Here is a 20,096-nt window from a genome sequence, read left to right as displayed (position 1 = left end):
GACATGACTAAATGACAAACCAGAGCTGCAGTGAGGATCAAATGAGATAATTATAAAATGCTTAGTAGAGTGCCTAGCACATAGTAAATGCTGTATACGTATTAGCTATGATTGTTATTAATGATACAATAGAGTACTGAGTCTGGAGGAGGAGAACTCGAGTTCAAATGTAGCTTTAGACATTTAATCTCAGTTTCTTCAACCTTAAAATGGGGATAATAATAGCATTCACATTGTTGCTGAGAGGATCGAATGAGAAAATATTTTCCAAGGGGGGGTTTTACCAATGCTTGTTTTCTTCTTCTTCTATATAGTATCATGAAGAATACAGGTTCCTTGAGTACAAGGACTCTGGGTTTCTGTTTGTACCTACTGCGTGCCTTGCACACAGTAGGTGCCTACTAAATATTGGTTGAATCAATTAAATATACTTAGTGCTGAGGGGGAAGGTTAGTGGACCAAGATAGTCCTCCTCTAGGTGGTAGTACTTATGTTTGACCCCAAAAGAAGTTCTACAAGGCAGAAGCAAGCAGGGAATACATTCTAGGTATGCAGATGGCCTGAGCAAAGGCCTGGAAGGCAGGAGATAGAATGTGATATAAAATAAAAGGCAAGGGGCAGCTAAGTGGTTGGGTGGATAGAAGCTTAGAGATGGAGGTGCTGGGTTCAAATGTGACCTCAGACACTTCCTAGCTCTGTGACCCTGGGAAAGCCACTTAACCCACCAGTGCCTAGCCCTTACCACTCTTCTGCCTTAAAGCTCATGCTCAGTATCCATTCTAAGACAGAAGATAAGGGTTTTTAAACCGAAAACAAGAGGCAGGGGACTGATGAGCCTGGAGCAAAATCATGAAGGGCCTTAAATGCCTGAGAAGACTTTGTAGTTTCATCCTGGAAGCAGTAGGGAGTCACAGGAGAAGAGGGACAGGACATGATCTGATCTGTGCATTAGCAATTTCATTTTGGCTGTTGTGAAGAGGGACCTGAAACAGGGAGAGGGGAGTATAAGAGTCTGAGGGCTGATGAGGGTCAGGCTGGTGACCCAAAGAGTAGAAACAGGTGAGAGAGATGTCATGAAGGTGGAATCAATAGGCTTTGACAACTGACTGGCTTCTCTACCTGCCCTGAAAGTAGCTTACACTGGTTTTCTGGCTGAGATGCTACAGGTGCAAGTCTATGGATGCCAAATCCATCCAGCTATGCTTAACAATCTGAGGCACCGTAAGGGGGAGAGGGGAAACACTCTTCCCACTAGACCAGACCTCAACAGGTAAATGGATGACATGTAACCAGAAAGGGAGCCTGGAAACAAAGACCAGACCTTGTCATTTCTGCCTGTGCTTTTCCCTACTTCTCTCCTCCAGGCAAGAGATCAGGACTTAATCTAATGAACTTGTCATTCTTAAGCTTGGAAATCCTCCAATTCTTTTTTAAAAATCCCTTTATGCCATTGATTGAAAGAATCATGAGGCAGGGGTCCCCAACTCACTGGCATAAATTTATTTTTTTTCTTTTTAAATAGGTTGAATTGATGCCTCATAAAAGACTGTGAACAGCTTGAGGGCAGGGACTGCCTTTAACCTCTCTTTGTAGCCCCCAGCACTTAGTACACTGCCTGATCACACATTAATTGCTTAATCAATACTTTCTCCCACTCCCATTCATGAATGCATTCCCATATTTCTCTGAAAACCTAATATACAGCTGATGCAGCTATTCCCCAGGGGACCAGACACCCACCCACTTTAACATCCATCCTGTTGCTACTATATGCACAAAAATGATGGCTACAACTATTGTGATAAAGGAGGATCTTTCTTTCTACCTTGGACCTTTCTGGGGGCACATGCCCAGGAATATGGATCAAACTGCTTCTGAAGAATTTAAGGACTTAATGAAGGCTTCTTCACAAGAGCCCAGTGAAGGAGACATTTATTTCTTTTTTACAGTTAAAGAAACTGAGGTTTTGAGAGGCCATATGAGGCTACCTGGGGCAGAATTCAAACCTAGAACTTCTAACCAGATTTGTTCTCTACACACCCATGTGGCCTCTCCCCACTCTAATTAGTGAGTCTTCCAACTTCCTTTGGAGAAAGCACCCACAGGAGCTATGCTCCTTCAAACTTGGTTTAGCCCTCTCTCCCCCTTTAGTTGCCTTTACATATTGTTGGCCCCCTTAGAATATAAGATCCTTGAGAGCAGGGCCCTGGCTTTCTTTTTAACAACACAATGAATGGCCCATATAGGAGAAGCATTTAATAAATGCTTTACTTATCTATCTCTACTATACTATAATGTATACTATAATATATATTATATAGTATACTATATATTATTATAGTACATAGTATACTACATATTGTTATGGTATATAATATATTATAATCTCTACTATACTATAATAACTATAATGTTATATCTTATTTTGATTACAGAATTATAATAATAGCTTTAGAGTTCAAAGGAACCTCTCCAAAGACATCCAGCCAAAACCCATCATTTTACAGATAAGGGAGCTTAGGTCCAGGGAGAGCCCAAATCCTTAAGGTAGTAGACAGGATGGGACATGAACCCCCATACTCTGATTCCAGAGCCAGCACCCTTGTCCAAGGTACCAACCTTTATCATTTTATAGAGAGAGAAAGTGAGGTTAAAATTTGCCCAAGATCACACTGGCAGTAACTGGCAAAGTTGGGGTCTGGACTCATTAATCTCAAGGGAAAAACCATCATCAGTTGCTATTTGCAAGTGTATGTCCTCTGTTCTTGCCTTCTTTCTAAACACTGTATAAAGAATCCTTTTTCTTTCTTTAAAAAAATAGATAGATAGATATTTCAATATCGATCCAAGACTTTCCTAATGGTCCCAAAAAAACAATGTAACACTGTCAAATTGAGTCACAAATGTCATAACTGCTATCACACAGGGTGGCATCCTTTTTCTCTCTCTTTAAGAAACTGAAGATTTTTTTTTTTACCAGTTTTCTTTGTACAGTAAGGTAGCATGCTAGAAGGCAGGTCTATGTGTTTTGGGGATGAGAGTGAGTTTTCTGAATGCTTACCTCCAGTGGCACTATGTTAAAAAAATAAACACTTAACAGTGAAAAAAAAAACTGTGACTCCAAGTTCATTGGTCTTTCTATTATACCACACTACCTTCCTTTGTCAGTCTCCACCCTGGTCCTGCCACCTATTTCCCAATCTCCTGATCAACATGCACACTCCTAGGTGGCAGTCTGCACTATTTGGGACCCCAGAGAGTAGTTTGCCTTGTCAGCAGCACTCCCCTACCAGAATCCCCCTCTCCATCCTCTATTCTCCCTCCTTTCTCCTCCTTCCTTTTTCCTTCCTTCTCTCTCCCTCTCCTTCCTCTCCTCCCTCCTTCTTCCCCTCTCCTCCTTCCTTCTACATTTTACTTTCTTCCTCTCTCCTCCCTCTTCTCCTCCCTCCTGTCCTCTTCTCCTTTCTACTCTCTTCTTCTTCCTCTCTCTTTTCTATTTCCTCCCCTCCCCCTTCTTTTCTCTTTCTTCCTTTCTCCTCCCTCCTCCTTTCTCTCTCTCTTTCATCTCTCCTTCTTCCTTCTATCTTTGACTTCTCTCTCTTCCTTCCTCTAGCAATGACCTTAGGAGTCCAATCCCAGCCTGATTTCGAGCTACAAAAAAGCCATCATGTTTCTTTGGGCTGGGCATCTTCTTTATATTTACAAGAGATGCAAATCACACCGTCCTTTGGCCTCAAGGAGTTTACCATTTCTTCTCCTAGGGAGCACAGAACAAGTCACCAGAGACCTGTTATTTTCCAGATGGAGTTCACCCTCCACCAATTCAAATTACTCCTTAGCACAACAGGGGACTGAGGCCTGGAGGTTATGGGACAAGAATGAATACTTGAGGTTACAGGAAGCCACTATCACCAGCTATTTCCTGGACCTACTTAAGGGAGGCAGGAAGCAGCCTTAGGGTTGGGGATGATGAGTATGCAGGTTAGAAACTGTTCTGGAGGTGAGAGAAAGAAAACTTTGGGCTAAACAAGAGGCTCTGGGTGCAAGACCCTTTAGTGGAGATCACCTGCTTTGGGTGGGGAAGGGAGCACTTCCCCCCCCCCCAAACCCTTACTTTCTGTCTAAGTAACAACTCAAAGACAAAAGGGCAAGGGCTAGATATTTGAAAGTAAATGACTTGTCCAGGGTCACATAGCTAGGAAGTGTCTGAGACTAGATTTGACTCAGATTCTCTCAATTCCAGGCATGAATCTTTATTCACTGTGCTCTCTAGCTGCCCCCAAGGTAGCACTTAAAAAAAAAACAAAACATTTTATCTTCCATTTTAGAATTGATACTAAAAGAATGGTGAGGGCTAGGCAATGGGGGTTAAGTGACTTGTCCAGCCAGCCACAGAGCTAGGAAGTATCTGAGGCCAGATTTTAGCCCACTACCTCCTGTCTCTAGACCTGGCACTCTATCCACTGAACTACAACCTGTCCCAATGTAGCACAGTTGATAGAACTTATGAAACAGCTCTTGCCCCTCATAATCTGATGGCTATATTTTCCCAACCAGACAAATATCTGAAACATGAAAAGAAAAATGAATATATGACCCAAAGGACCTGGGGATGACGGTGGTGGAGAGAATGGAGATTGTGGAGGTGTCCAAGTCCAGAATCTAAGTAGCTAGGGGCCACCTGGCATGGGGTGGATTTCTAGGATGCTTAACTTGACAGTTTTTATGGTTCTGGGCTCCAGATGGGGAAGGAAACCCATGGAGAGGTCAAGAAGAAATGACCATTGGGCAGAAAGGAAACAGCCCTAGGACTAGGGCAAAGCTCATGAGTCCTAGGTCTGTACTTTACCCTGGTCTGGATGGGAGGCCTCCCTATTCAATCCAGATTCACCTACTATGAGCATCATGCTAGAGATACAAAGCCAAGACAAAAAAAACAATCATTCCCCTCAAGATTACTACATTCTACTCAAGAATAAAACAAATTTACATTTGATAATTTTTTTAAACCTCTGCCTTCTGCCTTAGAATTATTATTAAGCATAGCTTCCAAGGCAGAAGAGTGATCAGGATTCGGAGTTAAGTGTTCCTTGGCTTGTCCAGGGCCATATAGCTAGGAAGTTGTCTGAGGCCAGATTTGATTCACTGATGACAGAGAAAAGTCATTAAGGCTGTAAGCTTACGTTCCTTCCTATTCTCAGCACCATAGACAGTGCCTGGCATGTAGTAGGTGCTTAGTAAATATTTGTTGTTTGTTCTTCCTTTCAAAGAGGACCAACAGCATCATGGGGTGATGATGTCTTGATTTGTGAGTGAGTTGGATTTCAGTGAGGCAGAGTGGTTCAAAGTCATCAGCCTCACTCTCTCTTCCAGAGTCATCAAAGCCCAGGTACAGAAGTCAGGATGACTAGCAATGGCCTGGGATTCAGTGGATGACGTTGGCATCTTCAATGTCTGATCAAGCTCTAAGCTAAGCGAGTCACCTTTATGGCTCGTGGGAACAAATTGTTCTCATCCACCCATTCTACTGGGGAAAGTCTTCACAGGTTTGTGGTAGACACACCCCTAGCTCACTGACAAGTTTGAGACCTGTAGCTACCCCTCAACCAGGTGTAACCCATCTGCCAAGACAGTTTTACTCATGTATAGCCACTGTTCATGAGTCACAGCTGAAAGATGGGTGAAAGGAAGACACCAGAGATAGATGAGCAGCCCTGGTAAGGACTCAAAGCTCTCACACCAGAGGTACCAGTCCTCCCTGAACATTGACTGACAGGACTGTGACTGGGAGGAAGTGCTCCTCCCCCTCTCCACAAGCTCCTTGGGGCCATGTTTTCTTCTGTTAATCAGATAAGGTTACCTTCCATTTGCTCTGACCCATTTATATTTTATTTCTTCCTATTAGAATGTAAGGACCCAGAGGCCTGGAACAGCTTAGACTTTTCCTTGGACCCCCAATCCCAGACACTCAGAAATTGCTTAAAGTACCCTTGCTGATTGATTGTATCTGAGCTAGTTATTTGGAGTCCTTCCGCGTCTATTTAGAGAAGACCATACCTAGGGCATGGGGCAAGTGTGTTAGTGAGTGACAAAGACAGAGACAGGCTTCATGAATCACTGAGGCTAAATAATTCATCAGCCTGCAGCCATCCTGGGGATGAATGGATGGATGGATGGCCTTAACTTAGCTGGGCTGGTCTTCAGAGCAATATGACTTTCTGGGGTTCTGGGAACCCCAAAGCTTGTGCTTAGCAGGAGAAGGTTAGGGTTGTCCTGCAAAACAGTTACTCTGTCCTTCAGGCCAGGCTAAATTCCTCTTCATTTTCCCTACAATAGGGAGGTTATCCTGGCTGTATTGGAGCTCCAGGAACTGCTTCTTCTCAGTGGTATCAGATGAGTTATCTTCATTTCATCAGCTGCTGTGCACTCCAGGGATGGGATTCAGGATCCAGAGAATGGTGGGAGGATAGGCAGCAGAGAGGTAGCAGCACAGAAAGATTTTCCAGCTGATGAGCCCCTGGAGGCCACAGGCAAACAAAGCACCAGGGCAGGAGCTGTGGGCACCTATGAGGCTTCTAGAATCTGATGCCTAGGGGCACTTCACAGTCACAGAACATGAAAGGACCTTAGAGGGCATCAAAATAAGTCAAAGGACATTTTTAAGGCATCGAATATTGGCCAAGCATGTGGTGCCTACATGCTGGGGATACAAAAAAAAAAGGGCAAAAATAATCCCCATCCTGGAGATCACAGTCTAATGAGACTAATTTCACCATATCTGGGGCAAAGGGCTCCTCTAGCTTTGTTGAAGATCTGTAGTAGAGGGAAATACAATCCTTCCCAAGGCAGCACATCTCTCTGTCTCAGTCTCTCTCTCTCTCTCTCTCTCTCAATATCTCTCTCTCCTTGTTGCTTTCTCTCCCTCCCTTCCTCTCTTTCTCTCTTTTTCATTTTCTTTCTTTTGTTCTTTCTCTTTCTTTTCCTCCCTCCCTCCCTCCCTTCCTTCCTCCCTCCCTCCCTTCCTCTTTCTTTCTTTCTTTCTTTCTTTCTTTCTTTCTTTCTTTCTTTCTTTCTTTCTTTCTTTCTTTCTTTCTTTCTTTCTTTCTTTCTTTCTTTCTTTCTTTCTTTCTTTCTTTCTTTCTTTCTTTCTTTCTTCTCTCTCTCTTTCTCTCTTTCCCTCTTTCTCTCTTTCTCTCTCTCTTTCTTTCTTTCTTTCTCTCTCTTTCTCTCTTTCTCTTTCTCTCTTCTTTCTTTCTCTCTTCTTTCTTTCTTTCTTTCTTTCTTTCTTTCTTTCTTTCTTTCTTTCTTTCTTTCTTTCTTTCTTTCTTTCTTTCTTTCTTTCTTTCTTTCTCTCTCTTTCTCTCTTTCTCTCTTTCTCTCTCTTTCTTTCTTTCTTTCTTTCTTTCTCTCTCTGTCTCTCTTTCTCTTTCTCTCTTTCTCTCTTTCTCTTCTTTCTTTCTTTCTTTCTTTCTTTCTTTCTTTCTTTCTTTCTTTCTTTCTTTCTTTCTTTCTTTCTTTCTTTCTTTCTTTCTTTCTTTCTTTCTTTCTTTCTTTCTTTCTTTCTTTCTTTCTTTCTTTCTTTCTTTCTTTCTTTCTTTCTTTCTTTCTTTCTTTCTTTCTTTCTTTCTTTCTTTCTTTCTTTCTTTCTTTCTTTCTTCTCTTTCTCTCTTTTAAATGTAAAATATTTTTTCATGGTTACATGATTGATGGTTTTTCCCATCCCTCTTCCCTCCCTCCCTCCCCCCTCCTGGAGCTGACAAGCATTTTCACTGGGTTTTTTATTGTTCAAAACCTATTTCCATGTTATTCATATTTGCAGTAGAGTAATCCTTTAACATCAAAAACCCTAATCACATCCCTATTGAACTACATATTTGATCATTTGTTTCTTCTGTGTTTCTGCTCTCACAGTTCTTTCTCTGGATGTGAATGTTCTTTCTCATAAGCTCCTCTGGATTGTCCTGGGTTCTTTCTTTCTTTTTTTTTTTTGTAAACTTTTACCTTCTTAGAATCAATACTGTGGTAAGGAACTAGGCCATAGGGGTAAGAGACTTGCCCAGGGTCTCACAGCTAGGAAGCATCTGAGGCCAGATTTGATCCTAGGACCTCTTTCTCTTCTCTCCAGGTCTGGCACTGTGCCACCTAGCTGCCCCTACATTCCACTTATGGGGTTTTTCCTGTAGGGGTGAGGAAAGGGTATTATTTGGATCTCTGACATCATCAGTTGGGACTCTCATGGTAGGGAAACTCCTTCAACCCACACAAATCATCAACAACTCACCTACAGTTTATAGTCAGAACGGTGAGGGCACACAACCTCTATATTAAAGGCAAGATTTGAATCCAGAGCTTCCTGGACATGAGGCTGGCCCCTCTGTCTGCCATGCTACACCAGCTGCCTTTCAGACACCTCAAACTAGATGTCCAGGAGACAACATGCCCCAAACTGAATTTGTTATCCTTTCTCCCAAACCCTTGCCCTTTCAGATTGTCTTATATGAGGATTAACTAGGTTTACTCTTCACTCTCTCACGTCCTATATCAAATCTCTTGCCAAGGCCTGTCTAGTTCACCTTATAATACACCCCCTTCTTTCCTCTGATCCTGGCACCCCACTAGTAGAGGCTCTTATCAACTCACACTTGGATTTTCCAATAATTACTGGGGGTGTTCTGCCTGCCTCTAGTCTCTCCCCACTCCAGGTCCATCCTTGTTCAGCCACCAAGTGATTTTCCCTAAACCTGGAGTCTGATCATGCCACTTCTCCAACTCAATAAACTCCAGTGGCTCCCTATTGCCTCCAAGATCAAATACAAAATTCCATTCCTTGATAAGCTAGTCCCCTCCCCCCTTTCCATTTTTCTCACATACACTTCCACCCAGTGCTGTTTCTCACACAAGAATTTCTATTTCCCAAATCTGCCTTTTCTCTGGCTGCCCCAAATGCCTGGAATGCTCTTTCTCCTTCTCTCTGCTTCCTGGCTTCCCTGGGCTTCAAGTCACAGTTAAAATCCCCTGTTTTACAGGAAGCTTTTCCTGATTCCCCATAATTTCTTCCTTCTGTTGATTTTATCCCATACATAGCTTTTGTGTATGTAGTTGTTTGCATGTCATGTCCCCCACTGGACTGTTGAGCTCTGAGTCTGTCTTCTGTCTTGCTTTGAATTCCCAACTCTTAGCCCAAGACGTGACACATAGTAGGTGCTTAGTAAATGTTTTTTTTTTTTTACTGACTGGTTTTGGCCTCATTTTGAATCCCCAGCATTTAGTCCAAGGCTTGGCACATAGTAGGTGCTTATGAATTTTTATTCACTGACTGGTTTTGGCCTCATTTTGAATCCCCAGCATTTAGTCCAATGCTTGGCACATAGTAGGTGCTTATGAATTTTTATTCACTGACTGGTTTTGGCCTCATTTTGAATCCCCAGCATTTAGTCCAATGCTTGGCACATAGTAGGTGCTTGGTAAATTTTTTTCTTTTTTTTTAACTGCCTGGTGTTGACCTTGCTTTGAATCTCTAGCTGAATTTAGCCCAGGGCTTAGCACACAGAAGACAGCTTAATAAATGCCTGTTAACTACTGACTGATGATTATTAGCTTTTGGTGACAAGCATACATATGTGAGAGCTAAGTTGAGAAAAGCCCTCTGGCAATTTAATTAGGCCAGAACCTCCCTCTTGCAAAGCTGTTTCCAGGAAGCATTTCTTTAAATGAATTTCTGTCCGTGTCTTATTGCCCCCTCCAGCTCACCCCACCTGAAGGGAGAATGAAGCTCCTTTGGTCTTTGTACCCCCCAGGGCCCCACACAGAGCTCCTGGCCCACACCAGGCCCTTAGTAAGTTCTCCCTGAGTTGAATGTGTGATCCTAGAGCCAACCAAACTGAAGCTCACTTTTATAGGCCTTTAACATATGCAAAACATTATTGATTCATAGATGTAAAAGGGATCTCAAAGGCCATCTAATCTAGCTTCCCATTTTATGGATGAGGAAGCTGAGGCCCAGGAAAGTTCATCAGAATCAGAGGTGGGATTCCAGCCCAACGCCTTCCTCTCTGGAGCCAATCTTCTGTTCATCGTGTGACACTGACTCAATTATCTCCATGGATGCTCACAACAACCAGGCGCTGTCATGGTCCTCCATTCATAAATGAGGCTCAGAAAGGTTCATTGTCTTGCAGCCATAGTCAGTCATACAGCCAATACGTCTCTAAGGCTGGATTCAAACCCATGACCTTACTCCCTTCAAGTCCTGAGCTCTTAATGACTACATTTCCCCATCTCTGTCATCAAAGTGCTTTAATAATGAACCATCCCACACAAGGAAGCAATCTTTGGACACAATAAAACAGAGAAGGACAATGAAAAAGGATTACTCAGAATGACTGCAGGAACATCTCACCTTCTCCCTCACTGGCTGAGCTGGGAGAAACTTGTGGGAGAAAGCAGATGGATGGAGCACTAGGCTTGGAATCAGGAAGGTTCATCTTCCTGAATTCAAATCTGGTCTCAGACACTTCCTAGCTAGGTGGACCTTGGGCAAATTACTTCTTCCTGTTTGCCTCAGTTTCCCCATTTGTAAAATGAGTGGGAGAAGGAAATGGCAAACCACTTCAGTATCTTCACTGGGTGACCTTGAGCAAGTCACTTCTCCCTATTTGCCTCAGTTTCCTCATTTGTAAAATTAGCAGGAGAAGGAAATGGCAAACTACCTTAGTATCTTCGCTGGGTGACCTTAGGTAAGTCACTTCTCCCTATTTGCCTCAGTTTCCTCATTTGTAAAATTAGCAGGAGAAGGAAATGGCAAACTACCTTAGTATCTTCGCTGGGTGACCTTAGGTAAGTCACTTCTCCCTGTTTACCTCATTTTCTTCATTTGTAAAATGAGCAGGAGAAGGAAATGGCAAACCACTCCATTATATTTGCCAAGAAAACTCCAAAAAGGGGACACAGATTGTTGGATATGACTGAAAGACACTTGAAGAGCAACAGCCAGAGGAGGGCAACCAGGATGGCAAAGAGCCTTGAGTTCATGCCACTGGACCCATTGGTCAAAAGAAATGGGGTCGTTCCAAAGGAGAAGTTTCAGATGACATGAGAAGACTCTTCAAGTATCTGAAAGTCTGTAATGTGGAAGTAAGTTCAGCCTCAGCCTCAGAAGGCAGGAGTAGGGGCAGTGGGTGTAAATTGTAGAGAGGCTAATTTAGTTGTTTAGTCATGTTTAGTTTGTGATCCCTTTTAGGATTTTCTTGGCCAAGTTACTAGAGTGATTTGCCATTTCCTTCTGAAGCTGATTTGACAGATTAAGAAACTGAGGCAATCAGAGCGAAGCAACTTGCCCAGAGTTACACCACTGGTAAGTGTCTGAGGCTAGCTTTGAACTCAGGTCTTCCTACTTCCAGGTCTAGCACTCTACCCATGGAGTCACCTCGCCTACCAGACTAATATAGGTTTTGATATAAAAAGAAAACCTTCCTAACCTTATCAGCCATCACAAAGTAAAATGGACCATACTGAAAGCCAATCAGTTCACTGAAAGTTTTCAAGAAAAAGGCCAAATTCTAATCCATATCTGTATCCCTGTATTCCCAGTACTTAGGCCAATGTCTGATATACAGTAGGTGCTTAATAAATGTTTATTTGCTAATTTTGGACTTTCTTTGTATCCCCAAAGATCTTGGGAGGCTACCTGGAGCCCCTTCCCTCCCAGAACTGCTTTAGCCTGGCCTTTGCTAGAAAGAATGGTAACTTGTGGACCCAGAAACTCAGGACAAGGAGAGATGCTTCTCCTTGCCATGTCAGCATCTTCTTATCTGGGTCCACCAGCAGCTTTGTAGGAACCCAGCAGACATGTGGATAAAAAACTCAAAACCATTCATATCTGAGAGATTAGCTTCTCCTCCATACCTGAGGCATGATTCATCCAAGGCCTCCAGGTTCCTTCAAGTATAGGGATACTCCCTTGACGTGTGACTTTTGACTGCCAGATTCTCTCTCTCTGTGTCTCTGTCTCTGTCTCTGTCTCTGTCTCTCTGTCTCTCTGTCTCTCTGTCTCTCTGTCTCTCTCTGTCTCTCTCTCTCTCTCTCTCTCTCTCTCTCTCTCTCTCTTTCTTTTCTCTGTCTCTCTCTCTCTCCCCCGTCTTTCCCTCTCTGCCTTTCTCTTTCTTTTCTCTCTCTCTCTGTCTCTCTGTCTCTCTCTGTCTCTGTCTCTCTCTCTTTTCTCTCTCTCTCTCTTTCTTTTCTCTCTCTCTCTCTCTTTTCTCTCTCTCTCTCTCTTTCTTTCCTCTCTCTGTCTCTCTCCCTCTCTCTCCTTCTCTTCCTATCTCTCCCTCTCTTGCTATCTCTCTACTTTTTCTCCCTCTTCCTATCTCTCTCTTCCTCTCTCCCTGTCTTCCTATCTCTCTCCCTGTCTTCCTATCTCTCCCTTTATCTTTCTCTCCCTCCCTTCCTATCTCTCTCTTCCTCTCTCCCCACCCCCCTCTTCCTCCCTTCTCTATTTCTCTGCCTCTGTCTCTCTCTCAAGCCCTTATCTTCTATCTTAAAATAGATTCTAAGTATTGGTTCCAAGGCAGAAGAGTAATAAGGGCAAGGCAATTGGGGTTAGGTGACTTGCTTCCAAGATCACACAGCTAGGGAAGTGTCAGAGGCTAGAATTGAACTCAGGACTTATCTCTAGGTCTGGTGCTCTGTCCACTGAGCCACTTAGATGCTCTACCTAGATTTTCTTTGCAGCAGTTTCTACTCTACCAAGGCCACCAATCCCTGTTCATGATTATACTGTCGGAGTCAAAGACAATTCAACAGGCATTTGTTAAGTTCCTGCTAGTTGCCACCAGAAAAACCAAGACAGAGACCCTGCCTGTCCTCAAGGAGCTGCCAATCTACTCACACTCTATTCTATTTGCTACTGATCTGTAGTCCAAAAATGGGCTTTCCTGAAGTTCATAGAAGGGAGGAATTTGGACAAATTAAAACAGGCATGGTGGGTTTGTTCCCTTTGGGAATGGGGAGTTTCCTAGAATGTGCCTCGGGTAATGTTAGTGTAGGATCCCCCAGCCTTGCCTAGGAATCCTGGGGGTGCCAAGAGGGCAAAGCTGTGTGTTGTACCTTCAGAAAGTCTCTCCAGCTCTGTGAAAATGGATCCCCCATTATTCCTGGAACTCATCCTACCCTTTCTTGCTCTGGTGTTTGTTCCCTAAGACCCCTCTACCTGGAATGTTCTCTTCCTGACTCCTCTCCATTCATTATTCGGAGTCAGAAAACTTGGGTCCAAAATATATCATCTGGGGGCATCGAGGTGACTCCTCCTGGAGATAGGAGCTCCTGGGTTCAAATCTAGCCTCAGACACTTCCCAGCTGGGTCACCCTGGGCAAGTCACCTAATCCCATTGCCTAGCCCTTACCACTCTTCTGCCTTGGAACTGATATGCAGTATTGATTCTAAGGCAGATAGTAAAGATCTAAAAAAATGTCTGTAGTAGAATCTGTGTGACTGATCTGTCATTTAGGCAGAGTTTCCTTATCTGCAAAATAGGGGGTTGGGCAATATGACATCCAAGGTCTCTCTTTATCTGCCTGGGGATGTTCATGCCAGGGGCAATGAGATCGGAGCCATTCAGGAGGAATTTTCCCAATAGATGGGAAAACAAAGACACTTACGGTAGAGTGGTGAGCCTGGAGTCCTCAAACCAGAAATTCAGCACTGGAAATAACTTTACAAATTATCTAAGTAGTCAGCCAGGCATGTGTCACCATGGTGAGAGCACTGGGTCTGCCTTCAGTAAGACCCTGAGTTCAAATCCTGCCTCAGATGCTCTTCTAGCTGGGTAAATCACTTAATCTCTGTCTGCCTCAGTTTCTCCATTCTTAAAATGGAGATGATAACAGCACCTATTCTCACAGGACTATTGGGAGAATAAAATGAGATAATATTTGTAAAGCACTTTACAGATTTTGAAGTGGAATATAAATATTTGCTCTTTTTTTTTCCTAAGTCCAACCCCTCTCATTCTATAGCAGAAGAAACTCAGGCCCAGGATTCAGAGCCAACACTTTCTCCAGATTCACATCTCATCACGGATATTCACTAATCATAGCTCACATTTATTTATTTATTTATTTATTTGTTTGTTTTTGCTCTCCCTACTTAGTTAGAAAGAGGGGTGGGCTGATGCTAGAAAGGATGGGACAGGGCAGAAGCCTCTCTACTCATAGCTCACAATTATATAATGCTTAATAAATATTGTCTTATTTTATTCTGGCAAAAACTCTGGCCCTATTATTATCCCCATTTTACAGATGAGGGAACCAAGGCAGACAGATGTTAAGTGACTTGCTCTGGGTCACTAAGAGTCTTAGGCAGGGTTTTAAACTCAGGGTCTTCTGGATTCAACCCAGGGCTCTGGTCACTGTCCCCCCTAGCTGTCCCTAACTTCAAAGAAACTTTATTGTCTTGTAATAAAAAGGAAATAAGGGTAGCTAGGTGGCACAGTGGATAGAGCTTTGGACGCAAAGTTAGAAGGATTTGAGTTCAAATCTGGTCTCAGACATTTTCTAGCTCTGTGACCCTGGGCAAGTCACTTAACCCCATTTTCCTAGCCCTTTCCTTTTTGTAACATAGAGTTTAATGGAAATAACCCATAATACTCACATTACCTCTTGTGATTGTGTGGTGAGGAAAACACTTTGAAAACCCAAAATGATTCTGCAATAGCTCCTTCCAGACCCACCTCAGAACCCTAATAGTTTGTGTTGATTGATGGATGCTTCAAAGTGTGTAAGAGGAAGGAGGACTACTGTAAGTCCTATAGGTGGGAATGGGTTGTTACCCTCTATAGGTTTTCAATTTAAGTTGGGGGTAACCTGGGCCAGGTCCAGCTTGTCTCCTGACAGCCATTTCAGAAAGAAAAGGAAGGAGAGGCAGTTAGGTGACTCAGTGGATAGGGAGTCAGATCTGGAGACAGGAGGTCCTGGGTTCAAATTTGGCCTCAGATACTTCCTAAGTGTGTGACCCTGGGCAAGTCACTTGGCCTCAGTTGTCTAGCCCTTACCACTCTTTTGCCTTGGAACCCATATGTAGTATTAATTCTAAGACAGAAGGGAAGGAAGGAAGGAAGGAAGGAAGGAAGGAAGGAAGGAAGGAAGGAAGGAAGGAAGGAAGGAAGGAGGGTCCTTATTCTTTAGACTCCTAGAGTCTTGGAGTTAGACAGGACCTTAGTGGATGTCTTTGTCAAATCTACAACTGGAGGATGAAACCCTCCACACCTTCCTGGATCAAAGTAAATAGCTTGTTCTTCCATCATTTCAAAATGAGGACAGATAGGGAATCCAGGGGGTTCCCTGAATTCTTCGGCAGCTAGGTGATACAAGAGGAGGGAACATTCATTCCAGTCAGGAAGACCTGAGTTCAAATCCTGCCTGCCTGTGTAACACTAGGCATTCTGCTTCATTCAGTTTCCTCATCTGTAAAATGAGCTGGGGAAGGAAATGGTGAACCACTCCAGGATCTCTGCCAAGAAACCCCCAAGTGGGATCACAAAGAGTGGAACAAAAAATGGGGATGATAATAGCATCTAGCTTCTAGGATTTTTTCAAGGTTCCAGTGAGATCAATATTTTGTAAATGCTTTCCAAACCTCAAAGTGCTTAAAAAAAATGATAGTGATTGTCTTCTTGTCTGTTAGTCTGACTCTGAGAAAAAAGGCCTTATGATGAATATTTATTCATTATAATACAGGAATTTAGTTATATAATTTAATGTTTATTAGGGTTAGATTGACAGTCATACTTAAAGCATTTCACCTACATCCAGATCATTAGAGGAAAAGGATCACCAATGTCATCTGGTCCAATGCCTTCGTTTTACAAATGAGGAAACTGAGACCATCAAGGGAGGTAGAGGGGTTTGCCCAGGTAGCCAGCATCAGAGGTGAGAGTTGAACCATATCCTCTGATTCCCGAAGCCACGCTTTTTCAATAGATTGGTTTCCTAACTCATTAGGTGCTCATTACAAACCAATAAAACCAATGCTATTTAGCTATCTCCTAGATATAGACCATGGAGTCCAACTCTACTTCCAAGGCCCAAAGGTTAAGTACTTTGCCCAGGATCATCCATCCAGTAAGAATCAGAGGGAGAAGTTGAGCCCAGGTGCTCCTGGCTCCAAGCCCAATACCCTACCCATCTGCTCCTGTTCCCACCCTAATTGTCCGCCATATTGGATGGTCCCCATATGAGGTCAGCAGCCATGTCTTTTTTCATCCTCCCTGCAGTGCCTCCCACAGGGTTAGTACTCAATAAATATTTGTTGATTGGGTAAATGAATATCTCTATTGACCTTAATAATCACGAAAAGTCAATAGTTGTGTATACAAAAACCTCCTAGGGTGAGTTCAGAGATCAGGATGTGGCTCACCCAAGTGGAAAAGATTTTTAATGGCAGAATTGTTGGAGGGTTTTTTCCTGTTCGTATCAGGCTGTGAAGTTGACCTTCCTCTGTCCTTCTCCTCAGGTGCTGCAGACCTGGGCTTTTATAGAAGGATGGGGATGGGTTTGTGTTTCAATTCAAAGCCACCAGCACTGATTAAGTGCCTACTGTGTACAAGGTACTATGCTGGTGCTGAGGATACAAAGACTAAGGATTTTATTACCGCCTTCCTGTAGGATGCATTTGCAATAGATAAAGTAATATCAGGAGAAAGAACTAACAAGAGGAATCTGGGCAGGCTCCCTGGAAGGGAGGCATCTAGAAGCAGACTCTGAGGAGACTGAGGACACTAAGAGGCAGAGGGCAGGAAGGAGAGCAGTTCATGCAAAGTCACAGAGGCAGGAGGTGAGATTCTGGGGTGGGAGAACAGCAAGGAGTGCATTTTGCTAGAAACGCAGAACCCAGGAAGGGTGAGCAGTTTATAGTAAGTGTCAAAAGGTGGGTTGGAGCCACACTGGGAAAAGCTTTCAATGCCAGGCAGCCAAGGAGTTATTGCATTGTTACTAGGGGCCGTAGGGAGGTACCTAACATTCTTAAAGGGTGAGTGACCTGGTCAGGTCCTTGCTCTACAAAGATGATTTTTACCATTAAGGATGGATGACAGCAGAGGTGTCAAACTCACAGCAAGCAAAAAAAAGAGGGGGGGAATGTGTCTTGCACCAAATTAAAATGCAGTTAGGGAGGCAGTGAGGTGGCTCAGTGGATTGAGAGCCAGACCTAGGGAAGGGAGGTCCTGGGTTCAAATGAGGCCTCCGATACTTTTCAGCTGTGTGACCCTGGACAAGTCACTTGACTCCCATTGCCTAGCCCTTACCAGTCTTCTGCCTTTGAACCAATCCACAGTATTGATTCTAAGAGAGAAGGCAAGTTTTTTTTTTTTTTTAATGTAAATAGGTAATGCTTAACAAAATAAATAAAAATACAAACCAACATTGATAATGTGGATTTGTGGTTTTAGGAGTCAATACATAGCCCACAGGAATCTGCTGAAGTTTGACACCACTGGATTAAAGATGATATTTCTGGGGAGGAGATTCTTTAAGAAGCTAGAAGTCCAGGGGAGAGGTGAACAGGACCTGGCTAGGAGTTGTGAGAGGGGGGAAAAAGGAGAGAAACCGAGCTGGGGGAGAATGAAATGGAATTCAGGGAACAGAGGGCGGAGACTCGCTCCAGAACCGAGGCTGTACTTAATCTCTACCTGTATTTTCCTGTTCAGCCTGTGTTGTCTCTGAGTCCTTTCCTTCCGGGACCACTTCTCCCAAATCAGAGTGCCTGAAACAGTTTGAAAAGAAAATCGAATAGAGATAATGAGGGAGGGTCCTGAGACCTTCTAGGAAGTCTTCTGATCTAGAGAGTGGGATGAGCTCAAAAGAGGGGAGGTCATGGGCTGGGAGCCCTGAGAATGGGTGAAGGGATAAGAGTCAATGGAGAGAGTGCTGGGTCTGAAGTCAGGGAGACCTAGGTTCAAATCCAACCTCAGACAATTACCAGCTATGTAATCCTGGGTATCTTAAACTGTCTGCCTCAGTTTCCTCACCTGTAAAATGGGGAATGGTAAAAGAACCTACCTCCCAAGGTTCTTGTAAGGACAAAATGGGGAATAATAACAGAAACTACCTCCCAAGGTTCTTGTGAAGACATTTGTAAAGTGCTTTGCAAACCTTCAAATGTTGTATCAATGCTAGCTAAGGATTACCATCCTGGGCAGCTTCCTTCCTCTATCTACTCCTCATTTTCCTCACATATTAAAACATGGGGGGATTCTATGACCTCTAAGTTTCCTTCTTGGGAAAAATCTAATATAATACAGATTCACACACACACAGAGACACACAGACACACACACACTCCTTCCAACTTAGTGCTAAAAAGATAATAACATTGTTGGTTTTTTACTACTGGCCATAGATATATTGATACATGGCTATCTGAAAAATGATGTCCTATGAATTTAAGGTAGGAGGCCCTGGAGATACGGTATTTTCACAGGGAGATGAGAATGGTTCCACGTACAAGGGAAAGATGAAATGAAAGTCATTTCCAAAAATAAGGGTGATCAAATCAACTTTGTCCATGATGGAGTCCATCCAAGGCTAAATGGAAGAGACGAAGAGGGACCAAACCCTATTCTAAGTGAGGGCTGAGGACTGCCTGACTTTGGGTAGGATCTACCTAGAGAGAAGGTGGTGCCTACAGAGGGTTGGTGAGACTTAGACGATGATTGAAGATTAGGAGTAAGGAAGAGGGAAGACCTGGGTCTTGGGAAGAGGATGATACTCTCCATATATGTGTGGGTGTACATAAATACACACATACATAGTATATGTACGTGTTCTTGAATATATACACAATAGATATAGTAAATATATATCTAAAATAAATAAATATATATATATATTTTATATAATATATATAAAAATAAAAATATAAATATAAATATATATATATTCAGTAGGTCTCCAGAATAGTCCTCCGTGGTCTTCTAGGTATTAAAGAGCCCTTTTCCTACTCAGTTCTGTTTCTGTTCTTTATTTTTATTGATCACAATGTATAATATATACAATAAATAAATAAATATATATATATATGTTCAGAAGGTCTCCAGAATAGTCCTCCTTGGTCTTAAAGGTATCAAAGACCCCCTTTTCCTACTCAGTTCTGCTTCTATTCTTTATTTTTATTCATCACAATAATAAATATATTATATATATATGTATATATATATAATTCAGTAGGTCTCCAGAATAGTCCTCCGTGGTCTTCTAGGTATTAAAGACCCTTTTCCCTACTCATTTCCTCTTCTGTTCTTTATTTTTATTCATCACAATATACAATAAATATATATATATATTCAATAGGTCTCCAGAATAGTCCTCCATAGTGTCCTAGGTGGCAAATGTTGGCCAAGTAAGAGAGTGTAAGGGTATACTGAGAGAAGAGAAGAAGGCCGGGGACGGAGGTCTGGGGGATGGCCAGGCTTAGAGACTGGAAGGGGAAGAATGATCTAGCAGAGACAGAATTTAACCAAACCATGAAACTGCAAAACTTTTTTTAGAATGAATATCTTCATGTTGGGATATCTCACTGCGGTTGTATCATCCCTTCCTTGGTAAAAACCAGACCAACAACTGGCACTTGGAAATTATGTCTATTTGGATAGTTCTATGCCTGGCAAATAGCCCAGAGACTGAAGCCCCCATCTGCCACCCAGGAGACCATGGTGGTCTACCTTGAGACCTTCCACCACCCAGGGGAAAAGAACCAGCATCCCTTAGAAGCCCTGTACCTTATTCTCTACATCTGTCCAGAGCAAAGGCGCTCAGAGAGACCCTTGATTGGCTGGTCTAAGGTCATAAAGTGGGATGAGAGGCAGTGTGGCTTGGTGCATAGAGAACTGGTTTTGGAGTCAGGCCAACCTGAATTCAAGTCATGCCATCTTTGGGTATCCCAATGAACTCTTTAAGATGAGAAATAGCAAAGCTATTATATATCTTTATTTCTGGCAGGAATTTCCTTCCCCAGAGAGTCCTCATATTAATGAGAGAGGCCCGTTGGGCTCATAAATAAACTACAGCAGAATAATAATGGCGGCAAGAGGGTCCAGTTTTCACCA

General features: G+C 42.9%; 1 protein-coding gene across 3 annotated transcripts in view; it reads right to left on the bottom strand.

Moving 5' to 3' along the window:
* Positions 1 to 20,096, bottom strand: part of URGCP (upregulator of cell proliferation) — an 82,079-nt gene that overhangs the window by 11,259 nt on the left and 50,724 nt on the right. For 2 of the 3 annotated variants that reach the window (XM_056812024.1, XM_007477567.3), the window contains exon 2: positions 17,682 to 17,755. The exons of the other annotated variant lie outside the window; for it this stretch is intronic. In XM_056812024.1, coding sequence (XP_056668002.1) covers positions 17,682 to 17,755 — 74 coding nt within the window. The remainder of the gene's footprint in view (positions 1 to 17,681; positions 17,756 to 20,096) is intronic. 3 annotated transcript variants of the gene reach the window in all.

The sequence above is a fragment of the Monodelphis domestica genome, chromosome 1 (genome assembly GCF_027887165.1).
Source record: "Monodelphis domestica isolate mMonDom1 chromosome 1, mMonDom1.pri, whole genome shotgun sequence".
Lineage (NCBI taxonomy): Eukaryota > Metazoa > Chordata > Mammalia > Didelphimorphia > Didelphidae > Monodelphis > Monodelphis domestica.
This window is presented reverse-complemented; position numbering and strand designations above follow the sequence as displayed.